A 15230-nucleotide genomic window follows, 5' to 3' on the forward strand; every position below is an offset into this window, starting at 1 on the left:
CTTACCCATCTCCACCCCTAAACCTACCATCTCCACCCCCTAGATGTGGATCCAACCCCGCCCCCTGGATCTTTGTTCTGCAGTGAGAGGCTACTGGCCAGGCACAAGTCAAACGAGCGCGGAAACGGTACTGTGCTCGCAGCGTGTGCTCTACAATTGCACGCACAAAGGCGCCGGCGCACGCTATAGCCAGTATCCTTTCATATCAAAGCGCGAAATAAACTACGTACATGCAATATCGTGGTCAGTTAAGTCATGAAGTTACCAAAAAGGCGATTAAAGCTGCCTTAAAACTGTGCATGCATGTAATATATTTTATATGAGTCACATTTAAGAACATGTCTCTGAAATGGTTTTCAAAACTGCCCTGGAGCAGCCCAGCACTGTCTCACTCATCTAACACATTTAGTGTTTGATAACTTCAATTTTAATTTCTGTATATTTCTGCTGAAGGCCACAGGTAAATATGACATTTATTATAATGGGTTTATGTGAAGATTGTTTTAAGTTCACTTAAATTAGAATAGTTATTTTTTAAAGTGTAATAAATGTTAAAATTGATAGCTCTTAATTATACTGTAATTTTGAATGGGTATAGTCAATGGTTAAATATTGTGTGTGTGTGGGGGGGTCAGTATTTAACAAATGCCATTAAACAAATATAAAAAAACATACTGTCTTTATGTTGTTTGTACATTAATTTGAAGATTGAATGTAAAATTATTGCAATATAAAAGTATATTTAAAAAGTAATGTTTGGTGGGATTAATCGCGATTAATCGCGATTGATTTCAGAAAAATGTGCGATTAATTAGTGATTTTTTTTTTTATCGATTGACAGCACTAATATATATATATATATATATATATGAAATAACATCTAGAATTTTTTTTATTGCCAGTTTTCATGGCATAGCACTACCTTCTGGCTACAGTTCTCCCCGTGTTTACCTAATTGTGATAATAATTGTGATTAAAGAACTTAAATGATTTACATTTTTTAAAATATATATATTTTATTTACACTGTTGTAAACATCTTGATGGGGACATGAGGGATATGAAATGTGACAAACATTCCATTTTTTAGTATGCAGAACAATACTCAGCTTTGAGATTTGCTTTTCAAAGACAGCGGATCCTTTTCTACTTTAGCATTTAAACTGGCATATTAATGTTGAAACTGGGCAGCAAACTCATTTAAATACTGAGATCTGCTAGTGTTTCTCTACAGCAACATAATGCAGTACAGAGAATGAGGCACATTGTTAAGTGAATCCACTGTGCCCAGAGGGGGCTTCCAGTATTCTCCCGGGTGAAATCGAGCGTAGCTCTACGTGATGGTACAGTTGTCAAAGGGGAACACTCAGCTCAGCTGAAAATTTCCCAGAAACTCAAACACATCTGGAATTTCACAATGACACTGAGAGAAACTCTCTCTAGAGGAGAGCTGGAGTCACTCGGCAGTGGCAGTGATGAATGTAAATAGGAGGCAGAGTCCAGGAAAGTGTTTGCTTTTATAAACACAATTCTGGCCACTGTTAAATGAAGTGGATGCTGGTTTAATTATTATTTCTGTCAATTTGGAGAGCTGAAATGGCTTGAAAATATTTCAGTTTTGGCTTTTGTTCTGCTTTCGACTCAGATTTCACTGTATAATATCCTCCTCTGGATTACAACACGCTTCCCTGAATGAGCAAATATTGTTTAGACTGACTGACATCCAAAATGTGGGACTCTGAGCCAAAAAAGGTTGCCAGCTGCATCTTAGCCTGATTAAATAACAAACTGAATGAATGTGCAGATATCTACATCACTCAAATATTTCTTGTGGGCACCTTTATTTACGTAATGCAAAAATATCCAACTATTTACAATCTAGTTCAACTGAAAAAATAATTTTAATCAATGAGTCAATGAATAAATTAAAACAGTCATTCACAATTATTAAGGAATAGTTCACCCAAAAATAAACATTTCCTTAAAATGTACTCACCCTCAGGCCATCCAAGAAGCAAATGAGTTTGTTTCATCATCAGAACAGATTTGGAGAAATTTAGCATTGCATCACATGCTCATGAATGGATTCTCTGCAGTGAATGGGTGCCGTCAGAATGAGAGTCCAAACAGCTGATAAAACATCACAATAATCCAAAAATAAGTAATACACAAGCTTCACACCATTGCTTCCGGCAAGAATATGAGTCCTCTATCCATAATATTGTTTTCTCTAATGAAAAAGTCTCATCTGAATCAGGAGAGAAATGTGCACAGATCAAGCACCACTTACAAGCAAAAACAGTTCTAAAAACTATGTCACTGGAGTTTGTTGCGAGAGGATAACAGGGGATGGACCCTTTTCACTTATTCACAGCATTAGTATTAATTTTGGACTTGTATTTTGGCCAGCAGTGATGGTTTAAAGTTAAAGCATCTTAATAACGTCTTAATAACAGAACATCTCTTTCTGACGGCACCCATTCTCTGCAGAGGATCCATTGGTGAGCAAGTGAAGTAATGCTACATTTCTCCAAATCTGTTCCGATGAAGAAAGAAACTCATCTACATCTTGGATGGCCCGAGGGTGAGTTCATTTTCAGCAAATTTCCATTTTTGGGTGAACTATTCCTTTAAGAAAATAACCTCATCGTTGAATAATCTACATGTAGCATATAAACTAGGAGAAATGAAACAATTAGTGAAATTTAATTAATAGGAGGTCAGTTAATCAAAGATGAAAAATTCATAAAGAAATATTCATTAAAAAAAAAATGCATTGAAGTATTAGTGAGTGAGGCAGAAGGGAAGTCAGGGGAAGAAAAAGTGCAAAGTGAGGGTTGTGCTTTCTGTCAGCGTCCTTCAAGAAAGGTCAGCCATTTACTTTCTTCAAGCTTCTTCCCATAAGGCATGCAAACACCATCATCACCATCTTGGGTTTGACCTCCACAAGGTCATCAGGCAGGGCGTACACCCTGACTCCGATTTTTCGCGCCACTGAGATTGCATATCTATGAGTGGGAAACGGAGATATGGATAAGGTTGCTGGTGGCGAGACAACATCAGATGTGTATCAGGATAATTTATGAGGAGCCGTGGGGGGAACTTACTTTGCATTGTTTAGCTTGTCCTCTGGCGTCATCTCATTAGTTGCCAGACCAATGCAAGGGTGTGCATGGGGCTTCCCTCATTGATATTCTCACCACCGATCCCTACTAAGGAAAACTTTGCTTCCTTTTTGCCCAGTGCGACCGCATAATTACAATTCTCAAGCTACAAAACAAACATATGTCAACCAAATTAACATGACATGTATAATTCAATTCCAACAACTGCAGGTCTCCATACATAAATGGCATTTTTGATGAATAAAGCATGCATTTTGAATTCTGAACGCAGCTAGCCGGTACCCTGAGGCAGCTGCACCATCTCGTATTTGATGGCTTTGGGCATGATGGTGTCGATCAGATCAATCACTGGCAGGCTAGTGCTGATTGATTTATCCTGAATTGATACATTATATGGAAGGTTAAAGTGAAATTTCTTTTAAACTTAGGCATGTTTGATTTCTTTGATATTGAATGGGATTCACCTTGAAGCTGTTAATATACGAGTCTTTCTGGCCTTGTTTCAAGGTGTTGTTCACCCAGTCGATAATGACTTGGTCACTGACTTTCTCCCCATCACCAATGTCAGACAGAACCTTCAGTGTGTACCTGCAAGAGTTATTCATTTGTAATGAACAGACAATATAGTTAATATGTTGCGAATATTCAACAAAAATAGATGGCATGACCATGAAACCACCTTTTACCGACTGTAAAAATGAAGTACCTTCTCATTAGTTGCCAGACCAATGCAAGGGTGTGCATGGGGCTTCCCTCATTGATATTCTCACCACCGATCCCTACTAAGGAAAACTTTGCTTCCTTTTTGCCCAGTGCGACCGCATAATTACAATTCTCAAGCTACAAAACAAACATATGTCAACCAAATTAACATGACATGTATAATTCAATTCCAACAACTGCAGATCTCCATACATAAATAGCATTTTTGATGAATAAAGCATGCGTTTTGAATTCTACACTCAGCTAGCAGGTACCCCCAGAGGCAGCTGTGGAAATAATTTCAGCAGGGACACAAATTCAACATGTTGCAATGCAGCCATATTTAATTTGCCGTCAGAAACAAACAGATTTTTGACTGATTATCAATGTGATGTAGAAAAAAATTTAACTGGATCCATTTGTTTTATCTCATTCTTTAGCTCATATACAAACTCAATTTATGAAACTCAAATAAAAAAAAAACTTGTACAAACCTTCTTCATGTTGGATCCCAGTATTGTGTAGGGAGGTTTATTGACTCTAGTCCAGTCAACAGTAACCTGGATTCTCTCATACAACTGAATAATGATGAGACCATCCTGCAGATCACTGGAGAAGAAGATGGTTATAATGTTTTATGTTATGCTCAAGTAAAGATAATGAATCAATATCAGTTGTGTTTAAAGGTGCTTTAAACACAACTGATATTGGAATAAAATCAAATAAAGCATTTGTTTTATATTGTGATGTTTTCTGCACTATTATAGTTTATATTGTTTTTAGCTTTTGATTCCAGGACCAAGATTAGTCCTGATATTTCAACTGTCACCATAGAAGAATGCATTACTGTAAACTAAACAAATGGCTGTGTTACCTGTACAAGTGATTGACATGTGGAGTAACTCCCAGAGAATTCATCCAGTTTCTGAATGTCCTGTTCTCTCTTGTTTCCCCTGTAGTCAAAGACACACAACTGTGTTACGTCTGTTATTATTTTGAGGATTATTATGCACTTTAGATGCAGTTTAATTGGATTAAAAGACTTTAATTGGATGTCCATGTTTATACTGACCTCACATTATAAGTTCAAACTGTTCATCCTCATATTGAGTTAAACTGGCTATTTTTCTGCTGTACCTTTTTGATTTCTATACATAGGCTGACGGATTGATATTGATATATAATTGTGAGTGGTCATATGTTAATGATTGTGGTTTCATAACCATAACAATGTCTTGTTTTGCAGTTGTTTTCATGAATTATTTAAGTGAACTAGAAAGGAAGCTAAATCTAAAAAAGTTACAGTGGAAATCCTGGTTCCATAATATGCTCCTGATAAATAAATTTTTAATAAAGCTCTTTAAATATGAATGATAAAAGTGCTTCAGAATGATTACAGTCTGTTGCATAATTCTGAGCTAAATATTCTCTTAGTTTGTACAAAAGACCTTTGTCATAATTAACAATAATACCAGGCTGAGGACTGAATTACTAGTGTTATGAATAGAGCCAAGGCAGGGTGGTAAAATAATCATTTATATCCTTTTGCAATGTAAATGGAAGAAAAAAGGCAGTTAAGTGGGTTCTGGCAAATCTACTTATCTGTAGGCTTGATGACAAGCTACTGGAGACAGAATGGAGAAGAAAAAGGAACAATCAGATCAAGAGGACAGAAGAGAGATAAACGGAGTGTGAGATGAACCCAATCACCCTCAATTACTGATGTCACATGTGACACTCTTAACTCAGTGGTTCCCAACCCTGGTCCTGGAGGCACCCCAACACTGCACATTTTGCATGTCTCCTTTCAGGTCTTGGAGTCTCTACTAATGAGCTGATGACCTGAATCAGGTGTGTTTAATTAAGGAGATATGCAAAACATGCAGTGTTGGGGTGCCTCCAGGACCAGGGTTGGGAACCACTGCTCTAACTAACACACACGTGTGCAGTACAGCCACAGGACGCCCCCTACTGCTCACTAAAAACACTGCACATGCTTCAACTCGCCAAAAAAAAAAAAAGTTGCTTATAGTCTTGATAAGAACAGTAATTATGTATTTCATGAAATGCAACCTGTAATGGAATATCTTGCAACCTTACCTATTTCCTCACTTTAAGTCACCTTTTTTAATGTTTACATTTTTAATGTTGAACTTGGGTTGTAGAAAGGAACTACAACTTCTTTGAATTCCTCTTTTTGCACATCTTCTTCTTCAAGTTTTTCTTCTTCTTCGACTTCGTCTTATTCATCTTCTTTGACTTCTTCAAATTTTTCTTCTTCAACTTCACTAACTATTATTATGTTTATTATTAACACCAAGCTTTGTGTTAGAAATAATAATAATAATTATTATTTTCTACATACAGATAACAAATGGATATATATATCTTAGGAAACAACCCATTTTGTAATATGTTAAACATATTTTGATATTAAACCTTGGCTTCAGATAATATGTTGGTGGTGAAGATAATACATCCATTATGACAGGCGGATAAATTTCAGAATAAAGATTAAAATAATATGAACTTCTTTTTAAACAAAGGTTGTGAGTAAGTCATTAAGAATGTATTATGAATACTTTCATGGACGTAGTTGTTTGAGTATGTTTCTTGTTTTGATCATGGGAAATGTCTGGTTGGTAATTCAGACAGGATGTGAGCTAATAATCACAGGCAGTCAACAAGCTCTCTGAAACGCTAAAGAGCCCCAGACTGCATACAGAACACGTTTTGGCACATTCACATATACGAATAATGCAACTCACCCTCAATTGCATAATCAATGCCATTTCTGGCGGGTCTGTTCAAGGCCGGGTACATGTTGAAAAGATTGGCTACAAAGGCCATGTTGAGCTTATTGTTTCCTGCCACCACATCCTTGGGAGTGACAAACTGTCTGCAGTCCAGACGATCTGCCTGCCTCAGCATCAGCTCTGCCCGCTTTTCATCATCACGCTCCTAAAACAGACAGTTATTAAACCTAAAAAACTACACCTAAATCTGAAAGATCTCAAGCATTTCTCTAAAGCAGGTAGTTATCTAGAAGACAACTGCCACAACATGATGAATGGCTGTTCTGTAGCACAATAATATGGCAATAAGTGAGTGTAATGTTACAAGCCCTACACTTTACGCCCACATTCAGTTTTCTGAGTCACTTTCTTTGGCCTCAACAATAGACTGTTTACATGAGTTTATATCTTTGTAATAGCTTTCCATACAGTATAAATGTATTCATTTTTAGTTTTTTTTTATTATTGTTATTTTGTACTTATTTTCAAAGTGTGAAAGGGAGGAATTGTTTTCTATCGCATTCAACCACAGTGTTACGCTTGCTGTCTCTGTTCTATGGCCCTGTCCCAAATTGCACCCTAAACCCTTGCGGTCTTGCTATGAGTCCACACTTTTGTGACGTAATGCCACTTTGACTGTCGGGTAGAAGTCTGCCGTGAAGTGCACATCGAGGGTGCATAGTGGTTGCAAAGGGGAGGGAGGGCTAACACTAACGTGCTTTCTCCATCATACGTAAACTTAACTTGTGCAACGATTGGTGGGAACAAACATACCTCTATTAATTATCTTTATGCTGAAATCAAGATTAGTCTGGATGGCCTATAGACTAAAACAAGATGGACCACGCACCTTCACTCTCTTCCAGTGAAGAAAAGTGAAGCCTTTTATGAAGTCCTAATAGGGCGCTGACATATTGTGCTGATTCGGTACCAGAGTCTGCGCAGTAGTGAACATGGGACCCGAGTCTGCGCAGTAGTGAACATGGGACCAGAGTCTGCGCAGTAGTGAACATGGGACCCGAGTCTGCGCAGTAGTGAACATGGGACCCGAGTCTGCCCAGTATTGAGCGAAGTGGAGCCACCTCCTGCCCATAGGTCCCACCAACACTCCCGCAGAGTAGATCACAAGCACACATCCCTGACTGCTTATTGTCTGCTGTCTGCTGTCTGCTGATTGCCATACAAGAGGCTTGTTAAAATAAGGTAAATACAACTACAATCTCTTCCTGAAGATCCCGAAAAAGTCTGTTGGCACCTTCACTCAGAGAAGCTGTCAATCTCAGCTGTCAATCATGACATCACACTCTCATAACTAACTAAAACCAAACTTATTTAAAAAATGAACACTTGAACTTACATCAGTGTGATAAAAACTACATAAAATGACAAAAAAACATTTGGAAAACAATTATTTGAAGTGTAATTTAATTATTTAGTTTGCCTTGTCCAAATACCCACACTTGCGGTCTTGGCCACTTGAGAGCGCGTGTGCGTGACAGGAAGTAAGTGTGCAAGACTGTCCCAGGTCTTAAAAACACCAAAGCGCAGTGCCCTTACCGCACACTAAATCCACACTATCTCCAATACCGCTCCGTAGTGATATTCGAGGCTTAGTGTATCCCATCATGCATCATGTTCTGGAAATAAATTGTGAGACGTTTTGCCGAGATCTCACGATAGGTCACAGAAACCTTTCCAATGTATGTTAATAGTAATAATAATTAGATATTACATATAATTTGGTAGTAAAACCAGTGCTGATCCTAGACTTCTGGGGGGTCTACGCAAAACTGTGTCGGTGGGGGGTGGGGTTATGAACGAATGAATGAAACGCATTTGTCCATGTTTCACTCCATCTCGAATCGCGCTCGCAGAAAGCGCTTGAGAAACAGTCAGTACGTTTACATGGACAACAATACTCCGATTTTAATACGTTTAAGACAATACTCTGATTAAGAATCTACCATGTAACCAGAGATTTTTGATTACCTTAATCCGGCTAAAGTCATAATCGAAGTAAACAGAAATCGAATTAAGACATGTGGAGTATTCCTATTTTAGTCGCATTACTGAAGTGCAGAATAGACATGTAAACACCTTAATCACATTATTACCGTCGTGTAGGACTTTTCGCCGCATTTTGCGACAGGATACACACACGGCAGTGCTCAACCGTTTGACGGCAAAATAAAGCTCTGTAAACACTTGCATTTTTACAACACTATAAGTGTGTACCATCATATAATGAAAAGTTCTATACACACTTGTGGTCTTCATGCTCACTTGAATACTTGGACCAAATACAGGAAATATGTCATATAGTAGTCAAGTGGTCAAGTGCAAAGACTGCAAGTGCGGGTATTTGGACAAGGCAATTGTCTCACGTCCCATTAGATTACATGGTGAGGGCAGGGTTTATGACCTATACTGGGTCCAGCCACCTGGTGGCGATCGGAAAGTTTTGGCTTCACTTTTCAGGACTTGTGCGGCACATTTGGCATGGCCTGAATAAAGCAAACCAGTATCCTACCAGTAAAGTTTTGATGGATGACGATTGTAATGGAGGTAAATACGATTATATTGACATACCGGAGTTGTACATTATTAGACACGCGAGTCCGTTATTATTAGTGTGTCAATAAACAAACCGTGTATGTGCGCTCTCTGATAGCTTTTTGCAGAAGCACATTTCAGTATGGTTGCATGTCTGGCAGGTGTTTTATAATGGACACTTGCTGAAGAAGCGTGTTTTCATAGGAGTTTTCAATGGTCACTGTTTATACATATGGGCATCAACACTCACTCTGACAGAGGAACTGTTCACTGGCCAAATTCATTCGACAAATTCAGAATGTTTTTATATCCTTTTTTAACTTGTGTTTTGCTCTGTGTAATAAATCTGAATGGATCTGTATATTTATATACAGTCAGGTTAAGGCGACTGGTATAGTGTCTGTTGGCATCTCTGTGTGGTCCTGTTTGGTATTGCAGTTTGACTTGTAGTTATAGAAAATGCTCTACATAAATGTGACATTTATTTTTTCCTCAACAGTTTTTGCTGTTGCACTGTATACATAAATTGTGAATTATGAAAATTATAATTTTTTTGTTTTTTTATTTATCTTGAAAAAGTGTTGCAGAAAATGTAGTTTTGTGAGAATCTAAAATTTTAAATGTTTCAAGCCTTGATATTTTCCCTTTTGTTATACTGGGATGTATGCAAAGATTGTTGGACGTGGTGCCCTACCTAGAACATTTTCCTCCAGACGCAATTGATACAAAAACTAAAAATATGAACAGAAAATGTCTGAGAGCACAAAAAAACAATATTAATTTTGCATTAATATTTCAGTTTTGTGAAAAATTATTTTAAATGTGTTTAAAGTTTTGATTCATGCTTATTTTTTTATAAAATGCGTTATTGAATTTTTGATTAACGCTTATTATTTTTCAATCCATGACCATTGTTTGCTATTCTGAAAACTTTGCATTCATTTTTAAATGTGTGCAATATATTTTTACTTGCGTTTTTAAATTTTGGTTTCACGCTTATTTTTTTTTATTTTTTTATCGATGGCAATACATTTGGGGAAAACTGTTTCCTTAAAATACAGCTGGATAAAACAAAAAACTGTTTCTGTCTTCATTTCAGGCTGCAAAGCAACAAAATGTGATTACAAACAAATTTTTCAATCCATGACCATTGTTTGCTATTCTGAAAATGTTGCTTTAATTTTTAAATGTGTGCAATATATTTTTACTTGCGTTTTTAAATTTTGGTTTCACGCTTATTTTTTTTTATTTTTTTATCTGTGATGGCAATACATTTGGGAGAAAACTGATTCCATAAAATACAGCTGGATAAAACAAAAAACTGTTTCTGTCTTCATTTCAGGCTGCAAAGCAACAAAATGTGATTACAAACAAACAAAATGTGGTTGTGTTTTGGGGGTGTCAAGGAATTTGAAAAATAGTAATAGTGCAATAGTAATAGTGAATTTTTCACCACAACTATTTATAGTCTAAAGACCAATATACCTGACAAATTCCAATTTACAAAAACAAACCCAACACTTATGTCCGATCTCCTTTCTTCAGGATGTTGTCTTGTTGTCTTTTGCTCTCATATTTCCCTTGACTTTGTTTTGGCAGCAATCAGTGTTGGGTATCAAAAAGTCACCCTATTTCTTAGTTGCACTACATCATATCTTTAAGGACTGGAACAGACGCTGACACAGGAAACCAATCAGTATGTTGACTTCCTCAGTAAAAAGGCAAAGGCCGCTGACCAAATGTTCAGAATGACTTACATTGAAACCAGACATGTCAATGTCAATCCTCATCTCGTCATCGCTGTCTCCTTTAGGTGAGATCTGATTAAGCAGGTGGAAATATGCCCTGGAGTCCTGAGAGCAGAAAAAGGCTCTGTTTAGTTACATAAGTCTTAACTGGCATGCAAATGACAGCTCAAAATATCTGATGTCAAACCAGATCAAAGGCTGGGCTTGTATATTGTCTACAGGCTTTCATATCTAGGCCTGTGATTAATTTACTCAACATATATATATATATATATATATATATATATATGTTGAGTAAATTAATCATAAAAAACTGCGTTAATGCACGATAAAATAATTGTCGGCGTTAATCAGTTAATGCGTTAACGCAGGCGTTTAATTTTTTCCAGTTTAACGCGTTAAAATTATTTAATGCAATTAACATAGGGGCGGAGCTAGGGTTGGCCACCCCACTCACAACTGCTACTTCGGTCTCTTTTTTCTTTACAAGAATTGCGTTTATTTAGACGCAGAACGTCAAATGGGAGATTTTTCAGACATGCACTCCAACTTTGCCTTAGTGTCAGGCGCTAGTAAAACGAGCACAAAATAAAAGGTACAGGTGATGAGGGAGCTTCAGTAGAACGTTTAAGAACATGTATCTGAATTGCAGTGGTTTTTAAAACTGTCCTGGAGCACCCTAGCACTGTCTCCCACATATAACACCCAAATTCAACTCGTCAGCTCATTAGTAGAGACTTTAAGAGCTGAAGTGGGTCAGAAAAGGTAAGGAGTTGTCAGAAAATACGATGCGTGTCAGATCTGCGTCATGTTCAACAGCTTCAGTTCTTAAAGTAATAGCAGCCAAGCCTAACAACCCAGCTGCTGTGATGTCTGTTAATCAAAGAACAAAAGAAAAAAGAGGAAATCAATAACTTGTAGCTTTAAGGATATTTAATTTAGAATTTAGTATTTGATAACTTTATCAATTTATGTATATTTAATTTTCACAGGTATTATTATTATTATTATGGGTTTGTGAAGATTGTTTTAAGTTCACTTTCATAAATTAGAAGTTATTTTTTAAAGTCTAATAAATTTTAAAATTGATAGAGCTCAATTATATTGTAATGTTGAATGGCTATAGTCAATCGTTAAATATTAGGGGGAAAAAACAATTTCCTAGAGACATCAGTAGTATTGGTATCAGTGATACTTGCCTTCAGTCATAAAAAAGATGTCATTAAACAAATATAAAAAATATACTGTCTTTATGTTGTTTCTTCATTAATTTGAAGATTGAATGTGAAATTATTGCAATATAAAAGTATATTTAAAACTTGAATGTTAGGTGGGATTAATCACGATTAATTTCAGAAAAATATGCGATTAATTAGTTCATTTTTTAACAGATTGACCGCACTAATTTATTTATTTATTTAATTTATGTGCGTGTGTTGTCAAATTCAGTCCAAAGCCTAGTTCTAATGGAATGATGTAAATTTCCAGTAACAACTGATAATGATGACTTCTGTGATAAAGCTTATCAATTACCTTAATATCGTCACTGAAGTTTCTGATCTGTTGCCAGCCAGCAGCTTTGAGGTGATAGTTGACCCATCGCAGCAAAAGGTCCTCGGGGGACATTGACATCAGGTGATCCAGCTCCTCTGACTCATCCAGCAAAGCAATTAGAGCTACACAGGCATAAATACACAGACATGTGTTACTGAAACCTCTTGAGAGGCATAAATCAGTCACTCATGTACATGCATGCTTTTATTTATTTATGGCAGCAATCAGTACCCTATTGGACAGCTCCATGATAATATAACATGATTATAAACAACTCAATTTTGGCTATTACAGCAGAGTAATGACCTTCATTGCGTGAGATCTCAATGGCAGCGAAGAGACCGATTTTTATGATTTGCCAAAGGAGGCCAAGCACGAGGTGAGGGGTTCCGGCTTTCATGTCCTGAGCATCGATGTTGACCACCGTGCAGCCAATAGCCGACGCAGAGTTAAGAGCCAAAACCAAATTCTCCTGTATAAAACAATAGATAGAACTATTTGTTGTCAAAATATCTCTAATCCACACATCTTTTATTCGAAAGATTCTTTAGGCCCGTTCACACCAAGGACGAAAACTAATCATTCTAATTCTGTGAGAATAGTGACGTCCTTACCACAGTTGCAACGGTAACGAAACAGATGAACAATATTGTTGGAATCATTGTTGGAATTTTTTCCAGTCGATAAACAATAAAAACACTGACAGCCAATCATAACCCACCCGACTTTAAAGAGCTCAAGCATTTAAAACAACAGACAACTGCAGTGCACACTTATAATAAACAGAACATTATCATATGATGATATGGATGCTATATATAGTTAGCGTTATCTATATAGCTGTCATTTTCAGTGTGAACGGGTCTTAAAGATAATAAACATATATAAAATGCATTAGGGTGAATCTCACAAAACGTGTCAAGAACATGTTTACGTTATTTTTCATGAAAAAAAATAGTTAAAAGTTATAAATATATTTCAATATTTTTAATTTAAACAAGAAAGCATTTTTTTTTGTGACAAACACTACTTTTCCTTACAAATTCTCAGTATAGTAATGTAAAAATATCATTCTTATTTCTGCAATGCAGAAAATAATAATTATATATTTGCATGGTGCATTAAAAAGACAAATATTACATTATCATGTGGTGATGTGAATGCTTATGTTAGCATTATATCTATATAGCTATCTGTAGCAATATAACGATATAGTGATATCTATATAGCTATCGTTAGTGTTAATAGGTCTTTAAAGATTATATAATAGTGCACAGCAATATAAAAGATAGATAAAGCACATAGAGGTTAACTTACAAAACTAGTTAAGAACATGTCTAGTTTATCTTTCACCCAAAAATAAAATAATACATGTGTTAAATATATTTCAATATTTTGAATAAAGAAAAAAAATGTGTACAGAAAAGAAGCAAAAGTAAGAAATCATCTTTTTAGTGTTGATATTTTTCAAAATTGAACAAATTTTCCTTAGGAATTCTCATTATTGTAATGTAAAAATATAATTCTTATAACTGTAATGCAGAAAAATAATTACATTGATAATCAATCATTTTGATGTGTAACTTTTTTAATTTTGGGGGTAAAATGTGACCTGGACAAGTTTGTATGTGTGTGTGTGTGTGTGTGTGGCAAAATGGCAAAATGTCCCCACAAAGATGGCAATATCCAAAATTCTTGTCCTTGTGGGGACATTTTTTAGTCCTCATGAAGAAACAAGCTTATAAATCATACAGAAGGATTTTTTTTTTTTAAATCTAAATGCAGAAAGTTTTGTGAGAGGGGTAGGTTTAGGGGCAGGGTTAGGGTAAAGGGATAGAAAATATAGTTTGTACAGTATAAAAACCATTACATCTATGGAATGTCCAAATAAAACATGCATGAAAACCCAACGTGTGTGAGATTCACCCATTTAGTGAGGTTTTCAAAGATCTTGATTTCACTTTTTGTTGGGTTTCAAAAGTGAGAGCACTTACAGTCATTGTAAATGAAGTGCATTTCTTTGTGTTGATGACCCGCTCATCAATGGTGTCTGACTGCGAGAGGTTGATCATTTTACTGTAAAGAGACGACCAAGAGGTTGTTAAACATGAGCTCTTTTTTTTATCAGTAACTGTGATGAATAATTAATAGCGCTGTGTATTTAACAGAATAGCAAACTTTACACAGTTAATTTTAAGGGGTCATATGATGTTGCTAAAAATAACATTATTTTGTGTATTTGGTGTAATGAAATGTGTTTATGCGGTTTAAAGTTTAAAAAATACATTATTTTCCACATACTGTACATTATTGTTTCTCCTCTATGCCCCGCCTTTTTGAAACGCGTCGATTTTTACAAAGCTCATCGGCCTGAAAAGCAAGGTGTGCTGTGATTGGCCAGCTATCCAATGCGTTGTGATTGGCCGAATACCTCAAGCGTGAGACGGAAATGTTACGCCCCTCACCATACTGTCGATGCCGTGTCCGGCCGGAGCGACGAGACAAAAACATTAAAACCCATCCAGTGGGGACATAATTACGGATTATAATGACTTATACTGTCTTTTTACGCGTTACGTTGCATCGCGTAAACATAAAACCCTGTCTGCATTTGTGATCAGAGAAATGACAAACAACAAGTGCTAACGTTAATCCACACTGCCCAAAACTCACGTTTGAATCATTAGTGGCAAATCCTTTAAATGAAAACGTACTTACAGACTGTGAGTCAGAACTGCCGGCATTGTAGTCTAC

General features: G+C 36.3%; 1 protein-coding gene across 1 annotated transcript in view; it reads right to left on the reverse strand.

Moving 5' to 3' along the window:
• Nucleotides 1–2761: 2761 nt before the first annotated feature.
• Nucleotides 2762–15230, reverse strand: part of LOC107722705 (plastin-1-like) — a 22544-nt gene continuing 10075 nt past the window's right edge. Inside the window, exons 6-17 of the mRNA XM_016531181.1 lie at nt 14471–14552; nt 12783–12948; nt 12456–12598; nt 10932–11027; nt 6595–6787; nt 4701–4779; nt 4321–4435; nt 3831–3964; nt 3589–3712; nt 3418–3500; nt 3107–3148; nt 2762–3007 (exon numbers count right to left, since the gene is read on the reverse strand). Of these exons, the coding sequence (XP_016386667.1) occupies nt 2869–3007; nt 3107–3148; nt 3418–3500; nt 3589–3712; nt 3831–3964; nt 4321–4435; nt 4701–4779; nt 6595–6787; nt 10932–11027; nt 12456–12598; nt 12783–12948; nt 14471–14552 (1396 nt within the window). The 3' untranslated portion in view covers nt 2762–2868. The remainder of the gene's footprint in view (nt 3008–3106; nt 3149–3417; nt 3501–3588; nt 3713–3830; nt 3965–4320; nt 4436–4700; nt 4780–6594; nt 6788–10931; nt 11028–12455; nt 12599–12782; nt 12949–14470; nt 14553–15230) is intronic.

This window comes from Sinocyclocheilus rhinocerous, unplaced genomic scaffold (genome assembly GCF_001515625.1).
Source record: "Sinocyclocheilus rhinocerous isolate Xijiao unplaced genomic scaffold, SAMN03320098_v1.1 scaffold161, whole genome shotgun sequence".
Taxonomy (NCBI): domain Eukaryota; kingdom Metazoa; phylum Chordata; class Actinopteri; order Cypriniformes; family Cyprinidae; genus Sinocyclocheilus; species Sinocyclocheilus rhinocerous.